The sequence below is a fragment of the Carcharhinus amblyrhynchos genome, chromosome 5 (genome assembly GCF_965287045.1).
Source record: "Carcharhinus amblyrhynchos chromosome 5, sCarAmb.v2.hapA, whole genome shotgun sequence".
NCBI lineage: Eukaryota > Metazoa > Chordata > Chondrichthyes > Carcharhiniformes > Carcharhinidae > Carcharhinus > Carcharhinus amblyrhynchos.
Genome location: NC_137328.1, coordinates 98,776,914 through 98,791,812, shown reverse-complemented (window position 1 = coordinate 98,791,812; position 14,899 = coordinate 98,776,914). Strand labels below are relative to the sequence as shown.

Genomic DNA, 14,899 nt, shown 5'->3' with positions numbered 1-14,899 from the left:
AGGTACTGATCCAGCTTGCTCTTAAATGCATTGGGGCGGCACAGTGGCTAGCACTACTGCCTCACAGCACCAGGGACCCAGGTTCGATTCCCAGTTTGGGTCACTGTGTGTGGAGTTTACACGTTCCCCCTGTATCTGCGTGGGTTTCCTTCAGGTGCTCTGGTTTCTTCCCACAGTCCAAAGATGTGCTGGTTAGGTGGATTGGCCAGGCGAAATTGCCCCTTAGTGTCAGGGGGATTAGCTAGGGTAAATGCATGGGGCTACGGGGATGGGCTAGGTGGGATTGTGGTCGGTGCAGACTTGATAGGCAGAATGGCCTCCTTCCGCACTGTGATATTCACCTCTGTGATAACAATTTTCATATTCTAACCACTGTATGCAAAGTAGTATCTCGGCATTTCTGTGAAGCGTCAAGGGATGCTTTACCACAGTAAAATGTGCTATTTAAATTTTAGTTGTCGTTACCTTAAAAATAATGGGGGAGATTTATGCTGCTCTGCATCTGTGAATATTGGATCATGGCAGGGGTGACTACAGAAAAAGTCAAGCAGATTGGACTGCCTGTGTTTAAGTGAGCCCACCCAATTTTTATTTTTATTTACATACAAATTAATACCTTTAGAAATTTGGAACCATTTCTCAAAAATAAAAATAACCTATCAATAACGTTTCAATGTTTTTCTGATCCATGTATATTTCAGGGAATCTGGATGTTTCAATTACTTTCACTGAGTCAATGTGAAAGCATGTTACTTGACTTTCGTTTCTATCAATGGACAGGTTTAATTTGCAATGCACAGTCCTCAAAACTTTCAAATTATAAATGTCAGTCTTGGCTCAGTGGCAACATTCTCAACTCTGAATCAGAAAGTTGTGGCTTAAAGCTCCATTCCTGGCACTTGAGCACATAAATAAGCTCATCATTTATATCATTGCTTCATATGAAACCATGCTGTGTGCAAGTGGGCTTTCTCTCCTTCCTCCAGCAGTCACGATACTTCAGAAGTACTTGACAGAACGTGAAGCATTTGGGGTCATCCTGAGATTGTAAATGACAAGTTGTTTCACATCTTACAGATATGACCCACATGTGCCTCAAAGACGAAGGTCATCCCAGCCTGCATTCTTTGCTTATGCTGCTTGAGGGTATTGTGCCATGACAGCATATTATAAACTATTACCTTATCAATTACAATTCCTTTGCAAATGTCTCAATACTACTGCCAAAAAGATAGTTACTATTTAACTGACTTGCTCTTTCAGATGCCAAAGGTGTCCTAATGGACAACAATGCTGCTTTCAATTGACTTGTGGTTGAAGTGAGAAGTATAAATATGCAAATAGTTGTGATAATTGTAACAGAAACCAGAAGTTCTCCAGCAGTGTTTTTGTGAGCCTCAAGTCTAGAATTGTTTAAAGATAAAGCACTTAGTTAAAACCTTTGATCCAAATTCCAAGATGGCGCCAGAGCGAGGTGACTTCTTGTAAGCAGTGTCCAGCATACTTTCTAATTCTATGAACAATATGCTTTGTCTGTATAGCGTGCAAGAAACAATATACTTTTCACTGTATGTTAATCCATGTGACAATAACAAAATCAAATCAAATAAGAAATGTTAATAGATTGAAATCAAAGCTGCAGCACTTTGCTCTCATACAACTTTTTGCCTAAAAGCAATAACTCAATACCTTTTTTTTTTAATTACTCAATATCCTGTAGTCACATTTTTAAAAATCCAATCTTAGGAGAAGGTGACCAGCAGAGACAGTGAGACAGAGGACAATTCCAAATCTCTCCTTATTTGTTGTTATTCCTCAAGGATGACATCGGCAGAGACCATATTACCTGACTGAGCTGTGACTAATAAAATTCCATCAGATACAGAATGAGTGGTGGGGAAAGAGAGTATGGAAGGATAGGTGTGAAGAAATAAAATTGTTGGTAATCATTGAAACAAGATCACCTGAGGTTTTCAGCAAAATGAGAGAGAAAAAAGTCTGAAAGAATAGATTAACAGCACAAGTGGCATATTGGCAAAATAGTTAGCACTGCTGCCTCACAGCACCAGGGACCCAGGTTCAATTCCAGCCTCGGGTGAGTGTCTGTGTGGTGTTTACACTTTCTTCCCATGTCTGCATGGGTTTCCTCCGGGTGCTCCAGTTTCCTCCCGCATGTCAACCATGTGCAGGTTAGGTTAATTGGCCATGCTAAACTGACCCTAGTCTCAGGGGCATTAGCAGAGTAAAAGTGTGGGCTTAGTAGAATAGGGTCTGGGTGGGATCATGGTCAGTGTAGACTCGATGGGCTGAATGGCCCCCTTCTGTACTGTAAGGATTTTATTCTAAATGCAGATGAATAAATGTACCAGTTGTCAACCGCTGCTCAAGTATTTCAACAACTGAAATCTGTGATTTAATATACCAACCTTCTGTTGGGCTAATAGAAATGCTTTAAATGATCTACTTAACCACATCATTGAATACCCTGTTCATTGATAGTCAGTTCCTGACCTCATTACAGCCTTCATTCAAACATGGACAAAAATGCTGAATTCCACTGATGAGGTTTTGCATAACTGCCTTTGACCGAGTATGCCATGAAGGAGCCCTAGCACAACTGGAATCATTGGAAATCAAGGTGTTTAGTGATCATCTCAGTCCAGAATATCACCTCAGGAGTTCCTCAGGATGGTGTCCAAGGCCCAACTATCTTCACCTATTGACTCCACAAAACCTGTCCACCACCTACAAGGCACAGGTCAGAAGTGGGAACAGCCACTGGCCTGGATGACTGCAGCTCCAATAGCACACAAGATGGTCAACACCATCCAGGACAAAGCAGCCCACTTGATTGTTTGTGGATGGGGTACCATTCATTCCCTCCACCGATACAGTGGCAGCTGTGTATACCACTTATGAGGTGCACTGCAGAAGCTCACCAAGGCACCATCAACAACATCTTCCAAACCAATGCCCTCTATGATTAAGGAGGGCAAGGGCAGCAGACACATGGGAATACCACCACCTGGAAGTTCCCCTCCAAGCCTGACTTAGAAATATATCACCGTTCCTTCACTGTCGCCGGAAATCCTGGAACTCCTTCCCAAACAGTACCTGGACCACAGGGACTGCAGCGTTTCAAGGAGGAGGCGCAATGTAACTTCTCAGGAGCCATCAGGGCGGGTAATAAATGTTGGCCTAGCCAGTGACACCCATATCCCATAACTGAATTTAAACTCTTTTTAAAATACAAATGCAGTTTGACAAAGCTCTGACAAAGTCATCCAGACTTGAAACACTGGCTCAATTTTCTTTATGTGGAGATGCCAGTGTTGGACTTGGGTAAACACAGTAAGAAATCTGACAACACCAGGTTTAAGTCCAACCAATTTATTTGATAGTAAACTCACAAGCTTTCGAGGTTTACCTCTTCGTCAAGTCACCTTGTGAGTTTACTATCAAATAAATCGGCTGGACTTAAACCTGGTGTTGTCAGACTTCTTACTCGATTTTCTTTCCGCAGATTCTCTAAGACCTGCTGGGTTTTTCTAACATTTTCTGTCTTTGTTTCAGACTCAGCATCAGCAGCGTTTGGCCTTTATTATCTGCTATTAGAACAATGAACAGTACAGCACAGAAACAGGCCATTCAGCTCTCCAAGCCTGTGCCAATCATGATGCCTGCCTAAACTAAAACCATATGCACTTATGGAATCTGTATCCTTCATTCCCATCCTATTCATGTATTCATCTAGATGCCCCTTAAATACTGCTAATGTACCTGCTTCCACCACTTCCCCAGGCAGCACATTCCAGACAGTCACTACCCTCTGTAAAAAGACTTGTCTCGCAGATCTCCTCTAAACTTTTCCCCACGTCCCAATGCTATTATCTATATCTGTAGTACTAATTGCTAAGAGATCTGTAAAAAAGTAAAGCTACACAATATTATCTTCCTATGCAAAACACAGACTACCATATTTCAACAGTCTGTCTGTCACAGGCAATCACAACTTCCCTAAAAATGCTCTCAAGTGCTACTATGCGTCCAAGGTCCTCCACTCCCTCTCAAATCTCTCACTTCTTCCAGATTCCATTTAATATACATGCCCCCTCTCTCCCAAGAGCAAACATGGAGACACTGCTGGATAATCAAATATAAAGGAATAGTGTTTTCATTTGGGGTGTATAATCACAAATGTAAAATCTTTCATGAACCAGCACAATGCTCAGCAAAATAGAACTTAACAGTTAGCTTTGCGCTTTGCATTAAAAGATGTTGGAGAGCCAGTTTAGCTCAGTTGTCTGGACTGCTGGTTCATGACGCAGTGATGCCAACAGCGCGGGTTCAATTCCTGTACCGGCTGAGGTTATTCACGAAGGCCTCACCTTTTCAACCTTGTCCCTTGCCTGAGGTATGGTGATCCTCAGATTAAATCACCCCGCTTTGAGGGGGAGAGCAGCCTATGGTATCTGGGACTATAGTGACTTTACTTTTACATCACTCATATTATTTGAGAGTGATAATCTGATGCAGTTTATTAATAGGGCTGACAACTGGTTTAATCAGAGTACATTAGTGACTCGAATAAGCTGCCAGTTCTCAACCTGTTAATAGTCTAATATTGAAAAACTGAAATTTTTTGAAAACTGCGCAAGACCATTCACTATTTTCATTGGCATACACCAAAAGTATTTTATTTACTGAGAAACATGCCTACTTAGCACCTCTGCACCTAAGGAAAGAAGTTCAATTTGTTTCTCGTGCTTTATTGCACTCGAGGGAGATATGGTGAGCTGTCTTCTTGAACTGCTGCAGTCTGTCTAGCACAGGTACATTCAAAATGCCATTAGGGACAGAATTGCAAGATTTTCATCCAATGACAACGAAGGAATGGCAATTTAGTTCCAAGTTAGAATGATGTGCAACTTGGAGTGGAACTTACAGGCAGTGGTGTTCCCATGTCCTTCAAGGTGTCAGAGGTCACAAGTTTGAAAGCTGCTGTCAAAGGAGCCTTGGTAAGTTGCTGCAGTGCATCTTGTAAAGGGTAGACATTGCTTCAAAATGGATGAGTACTGTGGAAGCATAGTAATCAACAGGCAGTTTCCCTGTCCATATTTAACCTGATGTCATGAGCTTTCACAGGGTCCCGTGTCCATGTTTAGGACACTTAGGGCAACTCACTCCCAACTGTATACCAGTTTTCAGTGGGCAGGACATGCCCAGCAATAGTGATGGACACTGAGTGTCCCAATGATTCAGTGAAAATGACCATAGGCTGTTGCTGAACAGAGGATGGGCACATGTCAAAGAAAGAAGCAGGAAAATAATAACAGAAAGTAGAGAGTTGAGCAGCAAGAGAAATACCTGAAGATTCACAATTTTATAGTACCGGATATAAATTTATCATAGTGAATTGGGCTGAACTATCCATGGGTAAACCTACAGACAAACAGTGAGAAGTATTCAAAATAATATCTGATACAGTACCAAACCAGCACATATTGTGAACAGGCAAAAGGGTTTCAATAGTCTAGTTAAGCAATCATGGCCAACAACTGAACTAAGATGTATCATCAAGCTAAACAAAAATATTTACACAGATGCAGCAAAAGCAGTAAATCAGCAGTATAGCAGAACCATAAACATAAGAACATAAAAAATAGGAGCAGGAGTAGGCCATCTAGCCCTTCGAGCCTGCCCCGCCATTCAATAAGATCATGGCTGATCTGTCGTGGCTCAGTTCCACTTTCCGGCCCTCTCCCCATAACCCTTAATCTCCTCTCTTATCAAAAACCCATCAACCCGCTTCTTGAAAATATTTAGCGAGGCAGCCTCCACCACTTCAACGGGCAGAGAATTCCAGAGATTCACCACCCTTTGAGTGAAGAAGATCCTCCTCAACTCCGTTCTAAAACGCCCCCCCTTTATCTTGAGGCTGTGCCCCCTAGTCCTACTGTCTTTTTTGAGCGGGAAGAGTCTCTCCGCCTCTATCCTATCCATCCCATTCATCATCTTATACGTCTCAATGAGATCTCCCCTCATTCTTCTAAACTCCAACGAGTACAAGCCTAGTTTATTCAGCCTCTCCTCATAGCTCAACCCCCTCAACTCCGGTATCAGCCTAGTAAACCTCCTCTGCACTCCCTCCAAGGCCAAAATATCTTTGCGCAGGTGCGGCGCCCAAAACTGCACACAGTACTCCAGCTGCGGCCTCACCAATGCCCTATACAGCTGCAGCAAGACCTCCCTACTTTTATATTCAATCCCCTTCGCTATGAAGGCCAGCATCCCATTTGCCTTCCTGACCAGCTGCTGCACCTGCAAGCTGGGTTTTTGCGACTCATGCACAAGGACCCCGAGGTCCCTCTGCACCGTCGCCTGCTGCAGTTTTTCGCCACGTAAGTAATAGTCCTTCCTACCATTCTTCCTACCAAAGTGGACCACCTCACACTTGCCAACATTAAATTCCATTTGCCATTTCCTGGCCCATTCGCCCAGCCTATCTAGATCCTTCTGCAGACTCTCCACACCCTCCGCACAATTTGCCGTTCCACCAATCTTGGTGTCATCCGCAAATTTCGACACCCTACACTCGGTTCCCTCCTCCAGATCATCTATATAAATGGTAAAAAGCTGAGGCCCCAGCACCGACCCCGGGGCACTCCACTAGTCACCATCCGCCAATCCGAATAGCACCCGTTGACCCCTACTCTCTGCCTCCTATTTGACAACCAATCCTCTATCCACGCTAACACCTTACCCCCAACTCCAAGTCCCCTGACCTTCTGCAATAACCTCTTATGAGGTACTTTGTCAAACGCCTTCTGAAAATCCAGAAAGACCACATCCACCGGCTCTCCTCTATCCACCGCCCTAGACACATCCTCATAGAACTCCAGTAAATTTGTCAGACACGACTTCCCTTTAATGAAACCGTGCTGCGTCTGCTCTATCAAGCAATTCCCTTCAAGATGCCTCGCAATTTCCTCCTTAATGACGGATTCTAACATTTTACCTACCACAGACGTTAAACTAACCGGCCTATAATTCCCTGCCTTTTGCCTGGCACCCTTCTTAAACAACGGCGTAACATTAGCCGTTTTCCAATCTTCCGGCACTTCCCCGGAATCCAGCGATGTCTGGAAAATAACCACCAAGGCATCCTCTATAAAAACCCGAAGGAATACAAAAAGTAATAAAAGGTGCACAAAGGGAATATGGAAAAAAATCTTGTAAACAATATCAAAGTAAATATTTTGATAAATAAGAGGAGAATGGTAAAAGGTAACATGATCTTATTAAAAACAATTCAGAGCTTTGCAGGATGGATTACAATGGAGGGCAGAGAGAATTGGGGGTGCCAGGTAATTGAGACTTGACATGGGATAAAATGCAGGCAGAAGATGTCTGGTTAAGTTGGGGCATGTGTAGGGCAGGGCTGGGCTTGGAGGACTTTAGGAAAGTGAAGCTGTCAAGGGTTTTATTCCCAACTAGAATGTATTAGGGATGCAGTCCTGCAAGATTTTGATGATGGAAATAGAACTTGTAGTAACAGATGACGCAGAAGACATACATGATATTATGATGGATTGGAGATAATGATAATTTCAATTTAGTGGTTTTATAATCGTGCATTCGTTGCAAATGCATTTTTGTTAAGTATTCTGAATCAGTTACAGAGATGGAAATCCATCCCATCCATCTGTCATTACTTTTCCAACTACTAAAGTTACAGTCAACTAAATCAATTTATCAGACATATTGTTTGTGGAAAATATGCCAAACATGGTTTATCTCATGCATCAGAAAAAGCATTAAAATGTCACGCTTGCTTTGTTTTATAAGAAGTGAATGTCAGTTGGAACTAACCTTAGAAGCTTCCAAAATTATTTTGTTAATTTTTTCTTTATCCAACCCTTCCATTCCAGCTTTGTTATCATTGAGAGCCATTCTGGAAAGAATGCCACCATCACTGGGAGCAGAGCTATCTGCAGTTTCTTTTGCGGTGTGTTCCATGTTGATTTCTTTTTTTCCAATTTAATTTTACCTTTATCTTTTCTTATCATACATTCCAGCCCTAAAGAATTGAAAACACAAAAGACGTTTGGCTAATTAGGACAAAACCTCATTCCAGATGTCAGGAACATAAGCAAGCAATCAATTTTAAAATACAGTTCTGACAAGCTTATTTCTTGTTGCAACGCAATTATAAAATAAATACTACATTTCTGATATTTTTTCCAGGACAGATATTAACTAATTTTCCAGTTAGCAGTAAAGTTCAAAAGATGGCCCACCGACCAAATTTGGCCTGCAAATCTACCTTCTTGATGAATGCGTGCAGAGCCAACTTCTGCTCCTTCAACAGGTTTTACATTCCCAGATGTAGAACATTGAAAAGACTGTTCCATGATTAAAAGGTGATCAAAGATCAAGAAGCACCATTACCTGTCCTCCAATTCCAGCAATTTTAAGAGCCGGATCATTCTCACTATTCTTTTAAATTCTTTTTATATTTTGTTGGGTGGGCAAAGACCTACTGAACGACAGCATTGTTAAGTCAGACCAAGGACATGACTCTCCAAACACCACAGCTTGTAAACTAGCCACTCTGGATACAGGCTCAAACTGTCTAACCTAAGAGGAAAGCAGCATGGTAGCACAGTGGTTAGCACTGCTGGGGCGGCATGGTAGCAGTGATTAGCACTGCTGCTTCACAGCTCCAAGGACCTGGGTTCGATTCCCGACTTGGGTCGCTGTGGAGTTTGCACATTCTCCTCATGTCTGCATGGGTTTCCTCCCACAATCCAAAGATTTGTGGGTTAGGTTGATTGGCCATGCTAAAATTGCCCTTAGTGTCCTGAGATGCATAGGTTAGTGGCTAAATATGTGGGGGTAGGGCCTGGGTGGGATCGTGGTTGGTGCAGACTCAATAGGCCGAATGGCCTCTTTCTGTACGGTAGAGTTTGTATGTATTTGTATGATTTGTATAAAACCACTTCATCCCAGGAATCACTTGAATGAATCGTCTCTGATCTGCTTCTAACACAGCTTTGGCTGAAAGAGGCAAGCAGTACTTGTGCAAGGCAAGTGGCATGTCCAACACGACAGAACCTAAATACCTTCCCTTGAGATTCAACTCTTTAATCATTACCAAATCCCCCACAATCAAACATAATGGGAGTTACCACTGACAAGAACCTGAACTGGGCCAGCAACATAAATACTGTGGCAATAAGGGTAGGTCAAAGGCTCAATATTCTGTGGTGAGTAACTCACCACTTAACACCACAAAAGCCTTACCACCACCTATATGACAAAAGTCAGGAACATGCTGGAATATTCTCCACTTGCCTGGATGAGTGTGGCTCCAGAGATAGTGAAGAAGTTTGACACGATCCAGAACAATGGAGCCTGCTTGATTGGTACCCCATTCACCATCTTATCCATTCAATTCCACTACCATCTGCCGTTCTGTGGTTGCATTACATTTCATCCACTAAATGCACTTCAACAATTGAGCAAGGCTTCTTCACATGAGTACAGCAAACCCAGGATTCCTACTATCTAGAAGGATAAGTGCAACAGGATCATGGGTAGACCACAACCTCCAAGTTCCCCTCCAAACCACACACCAACCTGACTTGGGAAATACAGTGTCATTCCTTCAACATCACTGAATAAAAATCCTGAATCATCTTTTCTATCAGCATTGCAGGGGTACCAACACCACATGGGCTGCAATAAAGGAAGGTGGTTTACCCTCATCTTTCAACAGTAATTAGGGTTGGGCAATAAATGCTGCTTTGCCAGCAACACCCCTGAACAAATAAAACTGTAAAAAAAAAGCAAGATCATTGGAAAGCAAAGATCCTGGGTAAAACCTTCAAGGAATATGGCTTGGAAACAATATTGTTGCCAGGACATCAGCATGGCTGTGCCAAACATGAACCATGTTGGAAGAATGGAGTCAGTTATGGGACTTGCCTCAGATAGTACAACACCTACATCCATTCAATCTGGAAGCTATCCAGCCAGCCTGGTGAACTGAAGGCAACCACAGGTTAAGAGATGACAAGCAATCTACAACAAAGCAATCAAAGACCTGGATTACCTCTCTCACATCATCTATTTGTACAAATAAAAAGAAAGTCTCAGGACTCTGACTGATACCTGCACAATGCAGGGACTATCAATGTCAATGTTAATAATATTAAGGACAGACCTCCCCAACCTGATAGATTTGTGACACTGCACAGCCTTTGAGCAGTTGTTGAGATGAAGAAATGGAGGATGGGGGTAAATGGGACTTTGTTTCCGCTGCGTGGTGCAGGAGCAATTCAGTGTTCATTCGAGTGGCTCAATGTTTAGCACTGCTGTCTCCCCCTGTCTGTGTGGGTTTCCTCCATGGCCCAGAAGACATACTGGTTAGATGCACTGACCCTGCTAAATTCTCCCTCAGTGTACCCGAACAACATGGCGACTAGGAATTTTCACAGTAACTTCATTGCAGCGTTAATACAAGTCTACTTGTGACACGAATGTAAACGTTAAAATTTAACCTCACATGTTCCTCAGTTATTTTTACAGGCAAGGGGGACGACTTATTTTCGTGTGCACCAGGATTTAACTTTAATGCAGACAGAGCTCTCCTTTTTGTCTTCAGGGCGCAGATTACTGTTTAACGATATGCAGTTTACTCATCAGTGTTAATACATTTCTCTAACCCTTCATTCCAAAGATTGAGCATCCTTAACAAGGTCATCCATTTACTTTGAATTAAGTATCATGCGACATAGTTTACAAAAGAAAATTATAAAGTAAAGTTTATTTATTAGTCACAAGTAAGGCTTTCATTAACAGTGCAATGAAGTTACTGTTAAATTTCCCTGGTCGCCACAGTCCAGCGCGCCTGTTCGGGTCAATGCACCTAACCAGCACGTCTTTTAGAATGTGGAAGGAAACTGGAGCACCTAGAGAAAATCCACACAGACATAGGGAGAGCGTACAAACTCCACACAGACAGTAACCCAAGCTGGGTATTGAACCTGGGCACTGTGAGGCAGCAGAGCTAACCACTGTGCCATACTGCTGTCCCAGGTAGACTTGTATTATCACACTTAATCACTCTGTTCATTAATGATGGCTGCTGTGGAATGTAAAACCTTAATGTTTATTAACTGGGGAAGGAAAGCTGCCATGCCTGGGACTGCACAGAAGCAGAATGCCTGTGGAACGTTTTCATTTTCTCTTGATTTTGTTCCCAGTGACTCTGCCCAGAGTCAACTGGGAAATTTGATCTGAGCCCAGGCCAATTTTCCTTCTTTCTAAAACGCAAATGCCACAAACAGGGATCAAATCTGTGACTTCCTTCACCAGCTTGTACCTAAATCAGAAGATATGGCTCATTTGTTCACTGGGTCAAGAGAGGAAGGTGTGGGAGGATGGCGGGGGGATAGGGTGTAGTGGCCAATTGTGCATTTTACTGAATCAAAACCATTGTTCTTAAACCTATTATAACTAGATTTAAAATCTAATAATAGGGAAGGTAATTTATGATGGAAGGCATGTTTGCTGATTATGATTGTGTCATTACAGCTTTTATTTAATGCACATAAAACAGGGGTGTTTGGCCTCAAGGACATAGGGAATTTAAATTTATTTTTCACTTTGTTTATATATAATCTTAAGTCACTGATACTTCCATATCTTGGAGTTACAATATGGAGTTGTCGTTCAAGATACAGCCCACTGCAAGTCTCCACACAAAATTCAACCAGAAATTAAGTGGAACGCAAATCGAATTAGGTTGACTAGCATTGTGAGTTAAATCAACACAAAGCAGAAGTCATAATTTGGACATCATAATCACCCTGGAAAAGAGAATTCTTTGATCCACTACCAAATGTTCATGCCTGCACTTTACCATTGGTAAACTTCTGATTTTTATCAGACCCACAGAGAAGTCAGCAAGCAGCTGCTCAGTACTTCCTGAAAGAGAGCAGAGGGACTCTTCTTTAAACTTAAGAACAAATCACTCCAAACCACTTTTAGATATTTCACAAAGATCTGGAGCAACTTATCCATCCTTTGGTTGGAGAATGGCTGAACTCAGGGTGAATTTGCAAAAACTGGAAAATCACAACTTTTTTTAAAAAATGCGCAGTATAAACCAGGCTACTTCAAAAATTGAGAACTCATTTCCTTGTATGACCTAATAAATATGTCCAGGTTTCCTTCGGAAAGAGAATTTGAGCCATCTCGGATAAATACTCAGCCTTAGTGGTGAGAAAAACTGCAAGGATGTATGCCAGTAAGCAGCAGTGGCTTTCCACTATGTTAATCATCTCCTCATCCGGACCAGAAGTGTCATTAACAGAGTTCTGGGATTAAACTTTCTACAAAACTAGATTAGAAATTCTTGCGGCCTTGGATCATAGCTCTCTCATTTATAATAATAGAAACATTTAGCAAAATGCAGAAAGGAATAAAGCCAGTAAACAATCACATTCTGAATTTATAATGGAACAACTCACATCACAGTGTACAACATTTAAATGAAATTGTCCTCTAGCCAGAGTCTAATTTTGGGGAGCAGGCTCTACGCTAATTTACTCTTGGTTATTTTGCCCATATAGCTTAGTATGATACAGTTCACAGTGCAATACTTTACAGCATGATACATTTCTGTACAGTACAGATTTCTGTAGTGTCGGTTGCTGAATTATTGCTCCATCCTTACCCCTTATTCTATCCTTCAATTTAGTTTCAAGCATTAAATAGTTATAGTTGGATGGTTTGTGGAAACCATCCAACTTGTGGACTTATCAACACTGTTTGCTGATATATTTTAGTGATTAAGGAAACTCCCATGACCAGCAGCAGAGATACAAAACCATCAATAATCACACATTTTTTTGAATTGCCCAATGAGACTGACAGACTTTCATTCCAAACAGGGACGAGAATACACTAGCCCAGATCTTTCTGGAGTAGGGCATGTCACAGCAACAGTCAGACCTTTTCCCTCACCATTCAGCTTAAAACCTTTTGCGGAATGGTGCTCAGGACCCTGCTTGATTCCCAGCTTGGGTCACTGTCTGTGTAAAATTTGCATGTTCTCCCCGCGTCTGTGCTGATTTCCTCCAGGGGCTCCCGTTTCCTCCCACATTCTGAAAGACGTGCTGGTTAGGTGCATAGATCTGAACAGGTGCTGATCTATGGTGACTAGGGGGATGTCACAGTAACTTCACTGCAGTGTTAATACAAGCCTTACTTGACACTAATATAAATAAACTTTATAAACATACTGGATGAGTGAAAGGATATCCAAGACTTTGTTGAATTACAGGACCAATAGCCTATTCTTTAACTACTGAAAAATAAGGAATGAAAGAGAGAGAGAGCAGTAATCATGCTGAATTAGTCATATTGGGCACAGAGGGGGAGAAATGATTGAATGGAGATCAAAAAAAATTTCTTACGTTCTTATATTCTTAAAAGAGACAGGAAGGAAAAATAAGAAAAAAATTGTAATCTCTTACAACTTCCTGTAGGAATGAGACTCAATATTGTAAACTGTTCTCTTTTCTAGGTCAGAGGAGTTCCATTATAATTTATCCATTTAATAGTTAAGCCATTGAATTCCAGCCCTAACTTTCTGAAATTAGTTAAACGGCTATGAATATTCAGGAAACATGGGGAGGTTGAGAGCAAACCACTGTTATGAGGCTAAATTCCGAGCAGCACAAATTGTCTAGCAACTTGTTGCACTTGACAGGGCATCTCTTCCTCATCACACTATAAGCCAATTTACACATTCCATATTTTACACATTTACACACACACATCTACGTGTTAAATTCATTGAATCACCATCGATGCAAGTGAACTACATTCAAAGTACTGCAGCGACTGCAAGTTATGGAAGGTGTTCGGTAAATAAGTTTTTCTGCGTTTAAAAACGTAACACTGCAAAACCGATCATGGGATCAGGTCAATAAGCAAAATTGGATATGTCTCAATCTTGTCACAGGATGAATCAGGTCTGATTCAGCTTTATACGAGACTGACTCACTTTCCGCTCCACATATCTGTAACAAAGCCTCCCCTCCCCTCACCTTCCAACTCAGTGTGTTCGGAAATGATGGAATCATTGGCATGTATCTGGCGAGAGAAAAACTAAAGCCTGTCAGCTACCAACCATTCTGCTACAGGGAACTTTTTTTAAAATAAATTATTCCATCCTCAAGAGTTACAAAGCCAATGTGCAGAATGGACAGGGGTAAGCTGCTTGTTGCAGTAAAAGAATTGAAATTGAATGTAATTCATGGTCCCTCCCCCCCAAAGGAGACATATTAAATCCAAGCTGACATTAAACCTGACGTTAGCCAAACTCAGCTGCAGGGCATTTCCTTTCAATGACAACATTGCTAACGATGGGTGTCAACTGGGAAACGTCCTCTTGCACTTGTGCAGCTTTCTGGTCAGGGTAACTGGAAGACTTTGCTGCTGAAGCTAGCCAAACATTACAGATCTTTAATAACCGCAATCGGTTTGCTTTTTTTATTACGGAACATTACCGGGGACCATATGATTCGCAAACAAACGGCCTCATCCCTCCGCCTGCTCCGATTGCAGTTCCGGCACTTGCGTCATTTCCTGGCAACCGGTGCGCCACTTCCTGGCGATGTACGTTAACCGGCTGCAAGAGCCTACCGGAAGTGCTGCTGCAGTACACTGAGGGTTGGACTGCCCCGCCTTGCTGAACAGATCAGTTAGCATTGCCTGTTGCCCTCTGCTTGCTATTTGTCAGCCTGATGTGCAAAGATTCATATGCCACCTTGAATTTGCCTAATCTGTATTGTTTTTAAATACTTCCGTTTTGTGGATTATT

General features: G+C 42.0%; 1 protein-coding gene across 1 annotated transcript in view; it reads right to left on the bottom strand.

The window, feature by feature from the left end:
- The window catches only part of polk (polymerase (DNA directed) kappa), a 101,820-nt gene extending 87,154 nt beyond the window's left edge, over nucleotides 1–14,666 (bottom strand). Inside the window, exons 1-2 of the mRNA XM_080189302.1 lie at nucleotides 14,586–14,666; nucleotides 7,873–8,080 (exon numbers count right to left, since the gene is read on the bottom strand). Coding sequence (XP_080045428.1) covers nucleotides 7,873–8,019 — 147 coding nt within the window. The 5' untranslated portion in view covers nucleotides 8,020–8,080; nucleotides 14,586–14,666. The remainder of the gene's footprint in view (nucleotides 1–7,872; nucleotides 8,081–14,585) is intronic.
- Between the last annotated feature and the right edge of the window lie 233 nt (nucleotides 14,667–14,899).